The sequence below is a fragment of the Pituophis catenifer genome, unplaced genomic scaffold (genome assembly GCF_029215685.1).
Source record: "Pituophis catenifer annectens isolate HBS135680 unplaced genomic scaffold, rPitCat1.0.hap2 SCAF_8, whole genome shotgun sequence".
NCBI classification, from domain to species: Eukaryota; Metazoa; Chordata; class Lepidosauria; order Squamata; family Colubridae; genus Pituophis; species Pituophis catenifer.
Window position 1 is genome coordinate 60,953,034 of NW_027256888.1, and position 18,188 is coordinate 60,971,221.

An 18,188-nucleotide genomic window follows, 5' to 3' on the forward strand; every position below is an offset into this window, starting at 1 on the left:
GGAGCAGAAACTAATATGGATTCAAGGCTTGTCTTTATGGTGATTTCATTTAGAGCATTGAACCTGTAAGTAATGCTCACACTTGAGACTGGTACTTGAGTACACACTTGAGTTGTGTGTACTGAAAATGAACAAGCACTAGAGGGGAATAGTCAGAAAAATAATTATTTTTAGTTATTAAAAAGTCTGCTTATGCTCATCATTGAAAGAAGAGGAAAGGTTTTGTTGTTTTTAATAATTGAAGGAGGGAAATTAATCTTGTCAGAGAGAATTTGGTTGGTCAAAATACAGATCAAACAATGTCTATTCTCTCTTTACGAAACAAATGTGTTGTTTTTGTTTTCGTTCTCAGTCATGGAGCCATGTTATTTGTCTTAATAAAATCTGGAGTTAAGTATTGAATACATGGACATGGAGATATATGATCAAAGTCTGAGAAAATAAATTAGAGTTCAAGACAACATGATGTAATGAAAAAGAGTAACAAGTTACCTGCCTTATATGCAGGAAGAAAATAAACCATTTAAATCTCACCAAGTATAACAAATCACATTTTGGGGTATGTAATCTTTTTAGAATTTATTTCTTTTTATTCCTTTTCCAGAAATTCATTTCCAAAACAGTATTTGTTGTAGTGAGATCATAATATAGGAAAGGGAAGAGGAAAAAACCCAACCCATTAGTCATGATTTGTTTATGTAGAATCCAACTCTTCTTTTCTTAATTATTCTTTTATTTTTTTTTAATAAATACAAATTTGGAACTGAAATAGAGTTACAAAAAATTCAAAGCTAAAGTAGAAGATTGTATTGGGATAGCACATCTATTGTGTTACAAGGTGGTCTGAGCTGATCTATGATCTTAAATATCTCGGGAAAATATCATAGTTAACCTAGATTTGGTGTCAGAAGCTATGATTTCTTTAATCTTGAAAAAAATCTGAATTCACTGATGCTGGTTTAATATTATGTTTTAACTCTGGCTTCACATGTTACATTTTTATAAGCATTGCATTGCCTTGTAATAAAATGTTGGGGAGTAAAATGTACCTGTTCAATATGTCAAACAGCCATATCTTGTTTTATGAACATGCTGTTTGAGCTAGTTTTACACCCAGCTCCTCCTCCTCTTCCTCCCTCTGTTTACATGATACTGTTGTTGTTGTTTTGTTTTTTGAGACAAGAATGATAGTGTCAGGGTTCCAAGTAACACCCCCAACGAAAGAAGACTCTGAAGCTTGAAGTTCCTCAAAGTTCCATTTTATTAGATATGTCATATTGCCACATCTGGGAAAACCCGAATCTGAAAGCTTCCAGGTTTTCCCCACCCAAAAGAAAGTCTAAGTCCCTGTCCAGCACCCACATGTCCATCACATGATCCAATCAAAGCACCGTGCCAACTGGAGATGCCTCCCAGTCACACCCCTCCAGGTGCAGGGCAAGTTGTTCTTGACTCTCTGAGAAAGGAATGTTATTATGACTACATATTACCCATGCTCCATACAACCTCCCCTCCCAGTTTCCCACAACAGTAAATGTGGCAGGCCTGAAGACCCAATGCAAAAGATGGCTTCCAGGCCTGACCGATAGCTTGAGAGAGAATAGTTGATTTAGGAATGTGGCTCAGTTAACTTTATCAAACAGTTTTCTTCCTGAGATCTTTCTTCCTCCCCGCTACTGCTCTTCAAAAAGCTGGTAAAAATAGATACCGAGTAGAGAACATTTGGGAGATGATGAATGATTGCCATCTCTGTATTTTTATATAATTGTTTCTGGTTTTAACGTTTAGTGTAACATATCATGAGTAGTATGTAAAATTAATAAATTAATTTATTAGTTTACTGGTTTATTGATTGGTTTACTGATAAACCAATGAATCATAGAATGATAAGGGCTAGAAGGAACCTTGGAGGTCTTCTAGTCCAACCTTCTGCCCAAAGCAGGAGTCCTTAATTCCATCTCAGACAAATAGTTGTCCAATCTTTTCTTTAAAACCTCCAGCGATGGAGCTCCCATAACTCTGGGAAGGAAGCTTTTCAAGTGATTAATTGTTCTCACTGTCATGAAATGTCTCCTTAGTTCCAGATTGGATCTCCCTCTGATGAGATTCTACCTACCCATTACTTTTTGTCCTGCCTTGAAGTGCTTTGGAGAATAAATCAACTCATTCTTCTCTATTACAGTCCTTCAAATATTGGAAGATGGCTATCATGCCACCCCTAAGGCTTAGCTTCCAGACCCTTTATCATTTTTATTGCTTGCCTCTGCACTCTTTCTGGTGCCTTTTGTATTTTGGTAACCAGAACCGCATGCAGTATTCCAAGTGTGGCTTACTGGTACAGTATAGAGTGGTACTTTCACTTCCTGTGATCTTGATATTAATGCTCTATTGATGTAGCCTAGGACTGCATTGACTTTGTTGGCAGCTGCAGCATATTGTCCATCACCACTTATCACCATAATGAAGTAGATTGCATTATTCTAGATCATTATAGATCAGAGGTCTCCAACCTTTTGGACCTTAGGGACCACCAAACTCATAATTTTAAATCCTGTGGACCACTGGGGGGGAGACTCAGCTGCCTTTCAGGCCTACCTGTCTGCTTCTGTGAGGTCTTCAGATGGGAGGCCCGAGAGAAAGTGCCTGGTCCAGGCACACAGTCTGGAAACCTCTTTTGTGTTCCTTCACTCAAGAAGCTTGGTCAATCTGAGTGAAGGAAAACGAAGACAGGCAGACTGATGGTGGCTTGCTGATGTTGGTGGGAAAGTCGGTCCCATATTTCAGAGCTGTGATAGTCACAGGACTTGCCTTTTGGTCATCCCGGAGCAGCTCCCCCACCTGGGTGCACCAGCCTGCTTGGGAGATGCCTACTGCAAGCAGCAGGAGACAAGGCAGCCCTTGTCTCCTGCCGCTTTGGGCTCAGAGTGGTAAACCGCATCCAGGAAGCACTACAGCTTTTTTCCAATTTATCATTTCTTCCTACATTACAGGACACTGTTCATAACTGTCCTATTTTAAATTTAATCAGCATCAACCTAGAATCTTAACCGGTGCACCATTAATATTTTCTGCACAACATAATCAAGGCAATGCAGCAAAGAAAGCAAAGCTAACAAATCTCAGTTCCCCTACTTCATACTAAATTTCTTTTAAGAATTTCTACTCATTTCCATTTTAAATGTATAGGCATATTCATGCCTGGGATTTATCCACCAATCCAATACAAAGAGAAGTCTTTAAAGCCCGGTGTTTCTAAATCTTTGTTTTTAAATCACACAGGCAAAAGAAAGCAGGTTGGAAGCGAATGAAGGACTTGGGAAAGTAATGGTTGGGGGGGGAATCAATGAGAAAAACGGAGCTGTCGAGAAAGGGACGGCTGATGTAAATAATAATATTTTTTTTAAAATCACAATCAAAGGGGATTTGGGCAGCTGACACTGGAAAAGCCAGCTTTGGAAAGCTCCAGCTGGGTACAAAAAGAGGAAGGGGTCTTTTTTTTTCCAGAAAGAGCCACAGGGAAAGAAGGGGAAAGAGCCAATCGGCTTTGTGCAGAAAAGTTGGGCAAAAGTTATCTCCAGGAGGAAGAGGAGGAGGTTTCCTCCTCCTCCTCCTGGAACCACTGCTGCTCTACTTCCTTTTCTTCCCAGCCATAGCCAACCTCTGAAGATCCAGTATTTCCATCTCATCCAAAAGGTTGGCTGGGGTCAGAAGGATGGAAGGCGTGGCAAGGCTTTGTGGGGTTCCCCTGATGGGGGATGGCTTGAAGCAGACGAAGGCTTGGCTTGGAATACAAGAGCCGGTGCTGGGCTTGACCTGCTGGCTGGAGGGGATCTGCTGCGGGGGACTGATGAGGAGGGGACTGATGCTTGGGAGTCGGAACACTTGGGGCTCGGAGCGGTAAACTACGTCCAGGAAGCACTACAATAGAGAGAAGCAGTCAGAATCAACCTGGCTTTGCTGTCCATTGCAGATGCTAGATCGGCCCCCTGCAAACTCTCGTCTCTCAAGGAACCCGGCCAAAGTTTCCCGAGCTGCTTCAGCGAGTGCTCCTCGAGAGACGAGAATTTGCAGTGGGCCGATCTAGCCTCTGCAATGGACAGCAAAGCCAGGGTTGATTCCGGCTGCTTCTCTCTGCTAACAGGCGGCCAAGCTAACTGCCTGAAGGACCCCATCTGGGAGTCAAAGCACTGAAGCGCGAGGGGTACAGGAAACCTTGGCTGGGCTCCTCGAGAGAAATGCAACAATTTCTCTGCGGACCACCAAAACTTTCTCGTGGACCACCAGTGGTCCGTGAACCACCGGTTGATGACCACTTCTGTAGATTGCTATGGCTTTAGTTGAGGTTGTCTTGAATTGGGGTCTCTCTGATTACACTCAATCCCTTTCACAAGCGTATTTCATTTATTCTGTGTGTTTTATTTTAATGTTATTCTTTCATAGGGGTGGGTAAGGTATAGGAAAAGGTTCCCCTCGCACATATGTGCTAATCGTCCCTGACTCTAAGAGGTGGTGCTCAACTCCTGAACTTCTGACTTTTCGATCAACAAGCTCAGCTTCTTAGCCACTGAGCCACTGCGTTCCTTCTAGGACCATTCCACCTCTAGGGGTGGGAGGTTGTCTTAAATTTGAGGTGGGCGTTCTTTCAGTTGGATTTATAGGCTTCTTTGGAAAAACCTTTCACCTGCTGCAATACACTGTTACAACTCAGTGTTCTTAGTTTCTAATGGTATGTATTCACTGCCTCTGTGAACTGACGGTTGTCTGGTCTTATGGGCACTTATACACAAGGAATTGGGTAAAATAAATGCTCTCCTCCCATTCTACCCAGTCCAACCTCTACTGACTACTGAGACATTGTGTAATTATGATGTTGCAAAAGACAAAAAAGAGGATATTGATGTTGCTTGGCCTTATATAGTCCCATACGCTACTTGCTGAATAATGGGAGTTGTAACCCAGCAGTGTTAGGAAACTAGGCAGCTTATATGGTTGTTAATGTCTCTCTTGAACTAGGTTGGCTAGTAATGAAAAACAAAATATTTAACCACTGTCCTACCTTAGATCGTCCTACTCAACACCTATTTTTCTTGTTCATATCATATTGTGTTTGTTCCAAAAGGTTAGGTAGGCTTTATACTCACTTTTTTTCTCATGTTATAATAGTGTTGTGTTGAAACTGAGAGTATAACTTTATCAGTCTGCTGTATCAGCACTTTTTCATTAATCCATGGCTTTAAATGTTATTAAATTGATGTAATACATTTGGCCTCACTTTAAAGGATAAAGTACGAGAAGCAGTCCAGGACACCCTCAGACAAATTTGGTGTTTTGTGCAATTTTAAGTTAGAGCAGGGTCATTTTATGCAACATTAAATATAGTTCTAAGAAAAGAAAAAACGATGATGAATTAGAAATTTCCTGTTAGGAATTCTATAGGGGGAAAATACATTGAAACAAAGCTGATAGTATGAATGGATTGCTATTTTAAAAATAATTGCAGCTGAAAAAGCACAAAGAAACTCAATTCCAAACTCAAAATGATTCAATTCCAAGTATTTTAAGTATCTGGAAGCACTTTCTAGAGAGTAATTTTTGTTGTCGAGCAGGTCTTCATTTCTGCTTGGAAAAAGTTTTTAAAGGATTCTTGGAATTCAAAGGGTTGTAATCAGAAAGAAAAACAAAAAAGTGTTTTCCCGGTCTATGAAATGTCACTGGTTCAATGATCCCTTTCTTCAAGAAGTACTGGAGAGACATCTGTTTAAAATCCAGGCAAACAAGTACAACAAAAGCGAGATGGACAAGTTATTATTGATTAATATAATTGCTTGTTTACTTCAAGTAATTGCTAGTACAGGAACACATAATTACAAAACCCTGCAATGCACAAGGAGAAAAGAGGACAAAATAAATTAAAAATATGAATATGAATATAGAAAAGTCTCTTTGTATTCTGAACTAACTGACAGATCCAAATCTAGATTTCAGTACAAAATATCCGTTCTTTGGCATTTTTGCATATTCTAGATTCCTGATCGATTTTGGATTGTAGGAATTAAATACATCTATATTCTACAATGAAAGTTTAAAGTTAGTAAGAAGCAGGTATTTATGATGTTTACGTAAATGTTTACATTTACGATGTTCTCACCATCACAATTTTGTATTAATAATCCAGTTAATAATCCAGTAAACAGGCTCACTGTGAATTACCGTAGGGATTCAAGAAGTCAACACCCATTGCACACAACATTTGTGCAATGCTGGTGAAATATTCATTGATGATATTGATCTAATATTAAAAATATGAATTTTTAATATTAGAAATTTAATATTAGAAATTTTTGCTTTCCTTTACAGCTAGTTTTGTTTTTCTTTACTACCATTTCCTTCAGTGAATGAGGTATTATTACCTCTGCTCCTACCTAAGTCATTTGAGATCATGTTTTAAAAGCATGAATTATTCTCCCTGTGGGAACAGAGTGTTCTGCTTCTTTGTATTGGCTGTTCATTTCAGTTAATTTTGTTTAAACACATATACTTAAAATTGGAGTCATACAATTTTTTTATTCTGAAAGATTAAAGTGGGGTAGGAAATAAGTAAAAGTTATGCCTAAATGTAGAGAATTGTCTGTTGCTAATTCAGTGTCCAAAATCTACTTAATTTTTTTTTCCCTGCCCTCAAAATGCCCTCTACACTTCCATCACAGGGTGGGACTGGGAGAATTAAACCTTGAATATTAAATGGCAAACTGAGTGTTTGTCAATTCCATAAAGGATCGATCAAGTTTTTAGTTGTGCTTTCTTACGTTGTGCCTTTAATTTCTTAGATTTTCTGTTCGGTTTGTTTTGCAAATTCTTAGTCTCAAAGGAAATAACCTGAAGGGCAAATATAATGAATAGATGCTTTACAAAGAGAATATTCCAATCAAATCTGAGAAAAAACCTTTTTTTAATTTTTTTTAAAATTTTGATTTATATGCCGCCCTTCTCCGGAGATTCAGGGCGGCTTACAAAGTGTTAAGCAATAGTCTTCATACTTTTGTATATTTTATACAAAGTCAGCTTATTGCCCCCACAAACCGGGTCCTCATTTTATCTACCTTAGAAAGGATGGAAGGCTGAGTCAACCTTGAGCCTGGTGAGAATTGAACTTGCAGTAATTGCAGGCAGCTGGAAGCTAAATACTACCTTTTAACAGTAGCATTAGTCTGCTGCGCCACTCAGGCTCTTTGACATGAAGCATTAAAGTATTGAGTCTGATGGATAAATAATATAACTGCATGTAATATAATTTTTGCTTCTTTTTTGTCTTTATGTTCTTGCTACAGATAATTAGGATGTGAGGCTCAGAAATCCACATGAATTTTAAATGGCAAGAAGTAGGAATTTATTTAGCATATTAATCTTAATTTTTTAAATCAGGCAACTACTATTTTTCCACATTATTGAAATTTCTTATTGGGGAAAAGGAAAATAAATTAACTTTCTGCTATAGAATTGGGGGAGAAATTTTGTCTTTTCATATTTTGTTTGCTAACCACTAACTGAATTTAATACGTAGAACTGATTTTTCATAGAACTAAATCTATATTTTTGAAATAGGAACGAGCGAAAACCTTCAGTGTATTTGTGCAAAATGAGATTTAGGGCTGATAATTAAAAAGATTTATTTTTTGAGTCTTTGTATCCAGCAATTGCCCAGTGATGTATGTGGGACAGTTCATTACTCAAGTAGTGTGATTTTAAACTTGTAAACTCTGCAACATCTCTGCATCTAATTAGAGTTGTTTTAAGCTTTGGATCTTAGGCAAACAAACAGATGCACTTTTTAAAAAAGAAACTTTAGAGTCGTCTTGTCTGCTTATGTCATTCCCTATGTTCCTCTCAGTAATTATTGATAGAGTTCTTGTCTCATGTGCAAAACAGCCTTAAAAATGATGATTTCTTCCCACAACCTGCACATATTCTAGAATAAGGTAGATCTAGACGCCCATAGAAGACTTGGCAGATCCAGGGGAACATTAATAATGCCTTTATTGGCTCATAATGAAATCCTGAGTTAATCCATTACAACTTTTACTTAAACAGTTAATGTCTTGTTTGTAATTTAAGCAGTGGGGAGTTTGGAATTAAGCCTATATTGACTCCTGAAATGCCTTGGTTTAGGCCTTTCATAGTATCTTTTGTGGACAATATATATGCAAAGGAGGCCCTCTAGTGTCTCAGTGGGGTACAATTTCCCATTTACACGTTTCATAAATCTGGGGATCAAATAAAGTATCTCAAGTGTATAATAATGGTCTCACTACAGACTTAGAAAGGACCTCACCTGACAACACAGGGAATATAGTACATGTGCGAATTTATATGCCCCAGCATATAAAATTTCTACCTTTTTGCTGGGCATTCTCTGCCAATGTTTGATCAGGTCATATCATCCTTCTGATCAGACTTTGACACACCTAGGTTGATTGTTATGGAGGGGAGGATGAAATGCTTTTTGTATTACCTGGTCAGCCTGACAGCTAAAACTAACATGTAAAGTATTATTCTTGTTTCTTGTAATATGAATTAAATGGGTTTGGAGAAGCATGCCCCATGCTCTATGGGACCATTAACCATCTATTTTAAGAAGGTAGACATCATTTTTTGTGTGAAATGTAGTTGCTTGTATTATATAAGTTTTGACAATGCTTACATTGGAGTAAATCACTGAACTCAGCTTGAATTTTGATTTGAGGAAATAAAATTGTGCTATTGATGTCACTCTGGGTTACAATGAGGTCTTCAAGCCAGAAAGAAATCTGAGATCCAGTTTAGTCACCCATCACAATGCCAACTTAATTCTTCCTTTTATCTATTTCCTTAATAAAAAGCCTTTTGGTTGTCAGATACCTCCTCAAATTAACTCACAGTGTATTAAATATAACAATAAAAGATTACAATATCAAAGCCCAGAGCATGATGAAAGCAATTTACAGCAATCTTCCCAGTATGAGATGAGTATCACTCTTAATCTCCCAGTCCCGTGATGGCGAACCTACGGTACGCGTGCCAGAGGTGGCACACACAGCCCTCCCTGTGCGCCATCGCCAGTTGCTCTTCTGGTTTCCGGCACGGCCATGCATTCTGGCCAGCTGGTCTTCATGAGTGCTGGAGCACTGAAAAATGGCCCCAAAACAGGCCATTTTCAGGGCCATTTTCAAGCTATTTTTCGGGCTGTTTTCAGCCATTTTTTGGGTCGTTTTCAGCCCAAAAAACGGCTTGAAAACGACCCCCAAAACAGCCAAAAAACAGGCATGCTCGTGCCAGCCAGCTGGTTTTTGGGTTTCTGGCGCTCCGGCACGCGCACAAGCACACACGTTCTGGTTTGGGTACTCAGTGCCAAAAAGGTTCACCATCACTGTCCCAGTCTATGTGGTATGAGAAAGTGGTATGAAAACATCAGCCAACAATATTGTGCTGCCTCAGAAGAATTCTAACCTGGCAATTTTTCATTGCAGTCCTTTCAAAACGTTATGCATTGCCTTTGAAGTGCTACAAGGCTTGCAGTATCTCAATGAGCATGGAATAGTCCACCGAGCTCTCTCACCTAATAATATCCTCATGGATGGAGAGGTGAGTCTTTGGCTATTAGTCTTCTATTATGTATTATACATGGAGGTTAGATGCCTGAGGAAAAGTCTGAAGCAGTTATGTGAGCAATTCTAATTTCACCACCACCACCGCCACCACCACCACCCCATTTGCTCCTTTACAGGTAGTCCTCAATTTATGACCACAATTGAGTCCAAATTTTCTGTTGTTCAGTAACACATTTGTTAAGTGAGTTTTGTCCCATTTTACGATTTTTTCTTGCCATAGCTGTTAAGTGAATCGCTGCAGTTGATGAGTTAGTAACAACCCGGTTGTTAAATGAACCTAGCTTCCCCTTTTACTTTGCTTATGAGAAGGTTGCAAAAAATGATTACTTGACCTTGGGACACACAACGGTCATAAATATGAATCAGTATCAATGTCAAGTCTCTGAATTTTTATCACATGACCATGGGGATGCTGCAAAGGTTATAACTGTGAAAGCAGTCATAAGTCACTTTTTTCAATGCCATTGTAATTTTGAACGGTCACTAAATGAATTATTGTAAATTGAGGACTACCTGTATTTTCAGGACTGGCAGAAAATGATACCTGTTCCCAGCCATTCAGCATGGAAGGAAAGCTGAATGGCAGATCTGTGGAAGTGAAATTAAGTGGCTGAATGCATGTGTTTGAGCATATGTGTGTATGTGTATAGATGGATTTGGAGGAAAAAGAGAGAAAGACAAAATGAGTGTTCGAGTGAAAATCATGCATGGGAAATAGGCAGATTAAAAGGACTCTCCTCCCATTTTCTTTCCTTTCCAATAAATTTGCATAGCCCCAATAAAGATGTCTTCAATTTCTACTGAAATAGTGTGTTTCCATAAAAACGATCCACTCCTAATCTATATAATAAAGACTTCCTTGGGATAATTTGTTTTCTCATATATCAGGAGTATTTTTTTTTTATTTGATTTATATGCCGCCCTTCTCCGGAGACTCAGGGCGGCTTACAAGGCGTTAAGCAATAGCCTTCATACTTTTGTATATTTATACAATGTCAGCTTATTGCCCCCACAAACTGGGTCCTCATTTCACCTACCTTAGAAAGGATGGAAGGCTGAGTCAACCTTGAGCCTGGTAAGAATCGAACCTGCAGAAATTGCAGGCAGCTGTGTTAATAACAGGCTGCATTAAACCACTGTACTACCAAGGCTCCTTGGTAGTATAAAAGTTGTATGTGTGCCCTATGCTGGAATATGAAACAAACAATTGTTCATTCACTCAAGCAATAACAGATCTGTTTGGACATAAATAATATTTTTCTATCCTCAAGTGATAAGTTCAGAAATGTTATCTTCAGTTTTGATTAATCACAATTTCTTACTTAGTGAAGGTCACAAACTCTGACTAAACATGGTATGTTTGAAACAAGCCAAAGTGTACAAATAAGGGCGAAACACAAGAGCCTTGGTGGCGCAGCAGACTAAAGTGCTGTTAAATAGCACTTAGCTGCCAGCTGCCTGCAATTACTGCGAGTTCAAATCTCACCAGGCTTAAGGTTGATTCAGCCTTCCATCCTTCCAAAGTAGGTAAAATGAGGACCCAGATTGTGGGGATAATAAGCTGACTTTGTATAAAAAAAAAAAGAACACCACTTAGGAGGGGCCAAAAGCCCTACTAAGCAGGTATATACAAAAGTATGAAGGCTATTGCTTAACGCATTGTAAGCCACCCTGAGTCTCCGGAGAAGGGCGGCATATAAATCGAACCAATAAATAAATAAATAAATAAATAAATAAATAAATAAATAAATAAATAATAAATAAAACGTTTTGGTGCATTTTGATACGTGGATTGTTAAAAAAACAAATGTTTCGTGTGCCTGTTTAAGAACAGACATGCTCAAGAAGTGTTTCTTTTTACAAAAGAAGATAATTTTAAATCACTGGGAAGTCTTTTTTCAAATTTTGTCCATAGGAATTGGAACCTCAAAGATTTGTCTTGATGTTTATTTCTAATGTACAAGACACAGAAACTTTGTTGAGTAGTTAAATGGTTTATTTTCTTTTAACAGGGGCATATTAAATTGTCAAAATTTGGCCTTTATCATATGACCGCTTATGGTGCAGATGTTGAATTTCCTATAGGGTAAGTTGATAGTTTTAAAATAACCATAAATCATATATGAACAATATAAGAGTAATTTTCTAGGTCATTTAACTAAGATTGACATTTACTGCTCTTCCAATATTCAAGAAATACTGTGTATGCATAGAATAAAATCACCTAGTAAAGGCATTTCTCATTAAAACATAGAAATGTCACTTTCTATGATTCTTACAGCAGCTGTTCCTCATTGGAGACAGTCTGTTGCCGTTGATCGAGGCTAAAAATCAGCAGCCAATTTCTCCCTGCTTCTGTTAGTGCAAGAGGTTGACAATCCAGTTGACTCTCCTCTTGATGCCAGACAGACCCATGACTGTCTTCCTTACCTCCCGGGTTAGAATGGAATGGAATGGAATGGAATGGAATGGAATGGAATGGAATGGAATGGAATGGAATGGAATGGAATGGAATGGAATGGAATAACGGAGTTGAGAGAGACCTTGGAGTCTTCTAGTCCAACCCCCTGCTTAGGCAGGAAATCCTACACCACCAGACAAATGGTTATCCAACATCTTTAAAATTTTCAGTGTCAGAGCATTTACAGCTTCTGGAGGCAAGTTTTTCCACTGATTAATTGTTCTAACTGTCAGGAAATTTCTCCTTAGTTCTAAGTGGCTTCTCTCCTTGATTGGTTTCCACCCATTGGAGAATAGTTTGACTCCCTCTTCTTTGTGGCAACCCGTGAGATATTGGAACATTGCTATCATGTCTCCCCTAGTCCTTCTTTTCATTAAACTAGACATACCCAGTTCCTGCAACCGTTCTTCATATGTTTTAGCCTCCAGGCCCCTAATCATCTTTGTTGCTCTTCTCTACACTCTTTTTAGAGTCTCCACATCTTTTTTACATCGTGGCGACCAAAACTGAAGGCAGTATTCCAAGTGTGGCCTTACCAAAGCATTATAAAGTGGTATTAACACTTCACGTGATCTTGATTCTAACCTCTGTTTATGCAGCCTAGAACTGTGTTGGCTTTTTTGGCAGGTGCTGCACACTGCTGGCTCATATTTAAATGGTTGTCCACTAGAACTCCAAGATCCCTCTCACAGTTACTACTATTGAGCCAAGTACCATATATACCGTATCTGTGCATTTTGGTTTTCTTGCCTAAATGTAGAACCTTACTTTTTTCACCATTGAATTTCATTTTGTTAGATAGCGCCCAATGTTCAAGTCTGTCAAGATCCTTTTGTATCTTAAGCCTATCTTCTGGAGTGTTGGCTATTCCTGCCAGTTTGGTGTCATCTGCAAATTTGATGAGTTCCCTTTCCATCCCCTCATCCTAGTCATTGATGAAAATGTTGAAGAGTAATGGGCCTAAAACAGAGCCTTGGGGTTCTCCATTGCATACTTCCCTCCATATAGATGCAGTTTCATTGAGGACTACACGTTGAGTATCCAGGGTTCTCTGGATACTCCTGGGGATTGGGTCACCCCTATCTGATAGCCCAGTTGTTCTGGCTCATCTTTCTTCTCCAAACCAGTTTCTGATGGGGCCATCAACGAGAGTGAGACAAGCAGACAGACAGACAGACAGTCCCTGACATACACATACATTGTTGCATTAATGAAATCATGTTAACAATGATAAAAAAGGAGAAAATAGCCACTTAGGAAATTGTGTAATAGAAGGAACACTCTGAAAACAATGAGTAGTTTGGGAAAAAAGGCTTATTTGTTGTCCTTTAGAGTGGACTCAGTAGTGCATTTTAGACCTTTAAAAGCATGCTTTGACTTTAAGTACCAAGTCAATTCTCAATTTCCAGAGCTTACCTGTAAAACCTATTGGACCTACAAATTGACTTTAATGACAGAATATTTTTTTAAAAAAAAAGTTCTTCTGTCATTATGACTGTTCCTTAAAGAAAAATATAGGCATTGGCAAATGAGTTTTGAAGTTTGTTTGTCATCACCTGCTCCTGAATAATATTTTTTTAAACAAACTTTAACAAAGTTTGAAGCATGATTTGAAAATAAATTAACTTATCCTATTGTCTGATTTAATAAATACCGTGTTTCCCCGAAAATAAGACCCTGTCTTATATATATTTTTTTTGAAGCCTGAAATAAGCGCTTGGCCTTATTGCCATGCGCTCAAAAGCCCAATTGGGCTTATTATCAGGGGATGTCTTATTTTGGAGAAAACAGGGTAAAAAGTGTTGTGGGACTAAGAAATCATAAAAATCAATCTCCATACGGTACATAAATAATGTTTCTTTTCAAGGTAATATCTGTGTTTGACCAGGAATAATTTGTCTCAGCATCGTCTTGCTATTTTGTTTTTTAAAACATTATTTTAATAAATTGATATTCATTTTTAGGTACCCATCATATCTGGCCCCTGAAGTAATTGCACAAGGAATTATTAAATGCAGTGATTACATACAGAGTGAAAAGTCCTTGCCTTCTGGTCCTAAATCAGATGTGTGGTCTCTTGGTATTATATTATTTGAACTTTGTATGGTATGTGTTTTTATGCTTTTGAGGGGAACCATAGTTGGACCACAGCTTTCAACTTCATCAGAACTTTCAAAACCATTAAGCATTAGTGAGGACACCTGAGCAGCCACAGCTTCAGAAATGCTCTCTCTTTTTTCAAGATATTTGAAAACCATGCTTGGTATATTTTTGTTCTATGAACTTTCTTTGAGTCATTTATTTTAAGACAAAAATTAATGTCCAGAAAATACTGCAATTGTTGTACTGCCCTTTCCCTTCTCCTATGGTATAGTCCAGAGCAGAGGTGGGTTCTACTTACCTTTACTACCGGTTCGCAACAGGACCATGCGCTCGCGATTCTGCACATGCGCAGAAGCTTCCTGACAACATCCGGGTCAGTGGACGGAGCCTCTCGCCAGTTTTACTATTGGTTCTTGCGAACCGGTCCGAACTGGGGGCAGCCCACCACTGCTCCAGAGGAAATTCAGCATAACCTTGAGATAGGCATACAAATCTTTTAGGCCTATGCACATTTTTTACTGAGGTCTTTTAAAAAAAAATAATTATCCTCACAGATGTCTCAGTTAATACATGATTTAAGTACACACAATGGCTATGCGGTTCATAATAATGCTTCATTAATCACCCCCTTTATTGTTGGCTTTAGGGCAGAAAGCTGTTTCAGAGTTTGGATATAGCTGAGAGACTAAAACTGATGCTTAATCTTGGTGAGTAATGTACAAATTACTGTAGATCATTGAAGGCCTCATAAAATCCCAAATGAGTACCAAGTCATTATTCAAGCTCTGGAATGTGGTATTTTTTAGTGTATCTGAAAATTGGAAATGCTTTCAGTCAGCTCTACCCATAAATGCAGCAGAGTATCATTGCTCTTAACTGCAGGTTATTAGGGCAGTGATACAACTTTCACTGGTCCTGGAGTGGAATAAGTGTTGACTACCTACAAAATAGTTTCAATTAATATATCAACCTATGCCTTCATTATTCTTTTATGTGTTGTAACTTTATTTCTAGACTGTGGTTGATGTGGCATCCCTTTTGCAAACACTGGGCCTGTATATAATAGCTACATTTCATATCTGTAAAGATATAACTAAAATGAAATAGGTGTGGCCTTACCAGATGCAATATTTATTAATCTTTTCTTTGCTACAACTGATTTATTTTTGCACTGTTTTGAACAAAGAGGAGCCACCCTACAATTTTTAGGCTTATCAGACCATCCATATTATGGAACATATTTTTATATATTGTATATTTAATACTGATATAAGCAACTTTACCCAGATTTCTTCTCACCCCGGAATTTTAATTTTAAAAAAAGATGTGGGAAGCTGTTGTGCTTCAGAGCAAAATATCAACTTCTAGCATCTTTATTTTCAAGAATGAAACTAGACAAAAAGTAAAAATAATGAGCAGCAGCTGCCCAATGCTTTGTTTGGAAGTGTGCTAACTTACCCTGAAAAAAATATATAAAAATAAACATGGCAAAGAGTATACCATGGGCAAAGAGGAAGTAATAGAAAATAATGTTATCAATTTGCCTTTTGTTAAATGCCTTTTACTGATATTGGCTATTGGTTATGCCCCAAAGTCATCTTATAAGTACGGAAGACTTCATAAAACAGTCATGGTTTTTTTTTTAAATTTGATTTATATGCCGCCCTTCTCCAGAGACTCAGGGCGGCTTACAATGTGCTCAGCAATAGCCTTCATCCTTTTGTATATTTATACAAAGTCAGCTTATTGCCCCCACAACTGGGTCCTCAAATTTACCTACCTTAGAAAGGATGGAAGGCTGAGTCTTCCATTGAGCCTTGGCGAGATTCGAACCTGCAGTAATTGCAGGCAGCTGGTCTTAATAACCAGCTTAATAACAGGGTGCCTTAGACCACTGTACTACCACTGTACTACCATGTTGTTTGAAAACCCATGACATTCTCTCAAAAGTTATGAATTTGCCGACAAATTGAAAAAGTTGTCTATTCCTGGTGTATTATACAAACAAAAGCACAAGTTGATTTTCATTGTTGTGCTTAAGGTGCTCAAATAAGTTTGATCTCAGATACTAGAATGGAATTTATTACGTGAATTGTTGGCATCCAGGACATCAACTTTCTCCATAGAGATGGACATTTTCTAAGAGAGAATATTGTGAAATTGTTCTCGAGATATAAAATGAGGACACTTTAAAAAAATACTGGGTTGTATCTTTTTGATTAGTGTAGAATAATTGCAATAATAATATTTCTTTGTATACATGAGAGCTACTATAGAATAATTGCAATAATGTTATTTTTTTTTTTTTTGTATACAAGAGAACCAGTTTGGTAAGTATGCCCACATAGAGTTTTGAATAATGCCCTTCATCATCAAATATAGAAATCGGAAGAAGATCTAGGAAAAATGCCTACTCGTCCCTTTATTTGCTGGATTATCCACTTTGTGCATCTCAATTCCACACATTTCTGGATGGGTGTTTTGCTTTTGAGAGACCAGATAGAAGAGAAACATTGTGTGCACACACGTAAAAGAGGAAAAAAACTCTTTCTATGAATGTAAGAAGAAGCTTTTAGGTTCAAGATTTCATGCTGTGGTAATAAATCTTGAAAAACATGAAAAATATTTGCTGTTTTCTGGAGAATTATTAATAATTCATTCTCACATACAGGATGTGTTGATGATATCGTAACAGTAATAGCTGAGGAACATGGATGCTTGGACATTCTGGAGGTCAGTATTTCTTACTTACACCCACAATGATTAATTATCATTCATAGTGGAATTTTTTTGAAGCATAAACCGGTCTGTCCTGATTTTAGGGTTAGTTTTAAAAATTTTAATATTTATTTTAATTGACAAGTTTTAAATTATGGGCCAAATTTATAAATTATTTTAACTTTATTTTTTTAACTGTGATGTTTGTATAGATGTTTTTTATCTGGCTGTTCACCGCCCTGAGTCCGAAAGGAGAAGGGCGGTATAGAAATTCGAATAAATGAAAATGAAATGAAATGAAACCAAAAAGATTTAATAACAATGCCCTTAAAAAAAGGCATCTCTGAATGATTACTCTCTGAATATCCACAGTTACCGGATATTCATTCCTATCTGCTATATTGAACTGTTTCTGCTTTTTCTGAATTGGCATGTAATAAAAAAATTTTTTGCTGGGTAATAGATCGTGACCGTAATAAAGATTGATTGAAAATCTGTTGCAGTATACTTAGTTGATTTTGTTCAGTCCTAAAGTGTAGCAGGTATAATTTATACCCCTGTTCTTGATTGTAAATCAGAAGAATACTTATCTTTAATTCATTTTGAAAGAAAGTGCCTATATTTTGGCATGTTTAGCTTAGTCTTTGTATATAACATGCAGATATACCCTACTTGAATGTAGTCCAGAGGCATATTTCTCAGATGTTGCTCCAGGCTTGTTGAAACTGTCTCTTTAAAATTAAGATTTGTTCCATCTCCATCTGAATGTGACTGAACATGAACCTTTTCAAAAAGCATTTAGTTGAATATTTGCCACCCTTAATTTATTTAACTTTTAATTAGTCATATTGGTTCATTTGTTGATCTTGATTTATTAAGTTTTTAATCTATTATTTACCGTATTTTTCGGAGTATAAGATGCACTTTTCCCCCCCAAAAGGGTAAAAATTTGGGTATGTCTTATACACCAAATGTAGCTCTGCCCACCCACTGGCCCCCCAGAAAATGGGGCATGGAGGCGGCAATAGGCTATGTCAATTCCTGCAGCCTGAAACAGCTGATCTTCAGGAGGCTGATCCAACTGACAATCAGCTGTTTGTGCTAATCAGGCTGTGCTGCAGCTGAAACAGGCTGTTTGCTGCAAGTAAGCAAATTGCTGGGAGGCAGAGGCAGATTTTTTTTTTCTTGTGCTAATTAGACTGTGCTGAAAATGAAAATGAAACAGGCTGTTTACTGTTTGCTGCAAGGAGGCAAATTGCTGG

The 18,188-nt window shown here is 37.8% G+C and overlaps 1 protein-coding gene across 1 annotated transcript in view; it reads left to right on the forward strand.

Moving 5' to 3' along the window:
• The window catches only part of TBCK (TBC1 domain containing kinase), a 95,700-nt gene that overhangs the window by 14,929 nt on the left and 62,583 nt on the right, over positions 1 to 18,188 (forward strand). Inside the window, exons 4-8 of the mRNA XM_070948108.1 lie at positions 9,504 to 9,618; positions 11,657 to 11,730; positions 14,070 to 14,211; positions 14,855 to 14,915; positions 16,880 to 16,941. Coding sequence (XP_070804209.1) covers positions 9,504 to 9,618; positions 11,657 to 11,730; positions 14,070 to 14,211; positions 14,855 to 14,915; positions 16,880 to 16,941 — 454 coding nt within the window. The remainder of the gene's footprint in view (positions 1 to 9,503; positions 9,619 to 11,656; positions 11,731 to 14,069; positions 14,212 to 14,854; positions 14,916 to 16,879; positions 16,942 to 18,188) is intronic.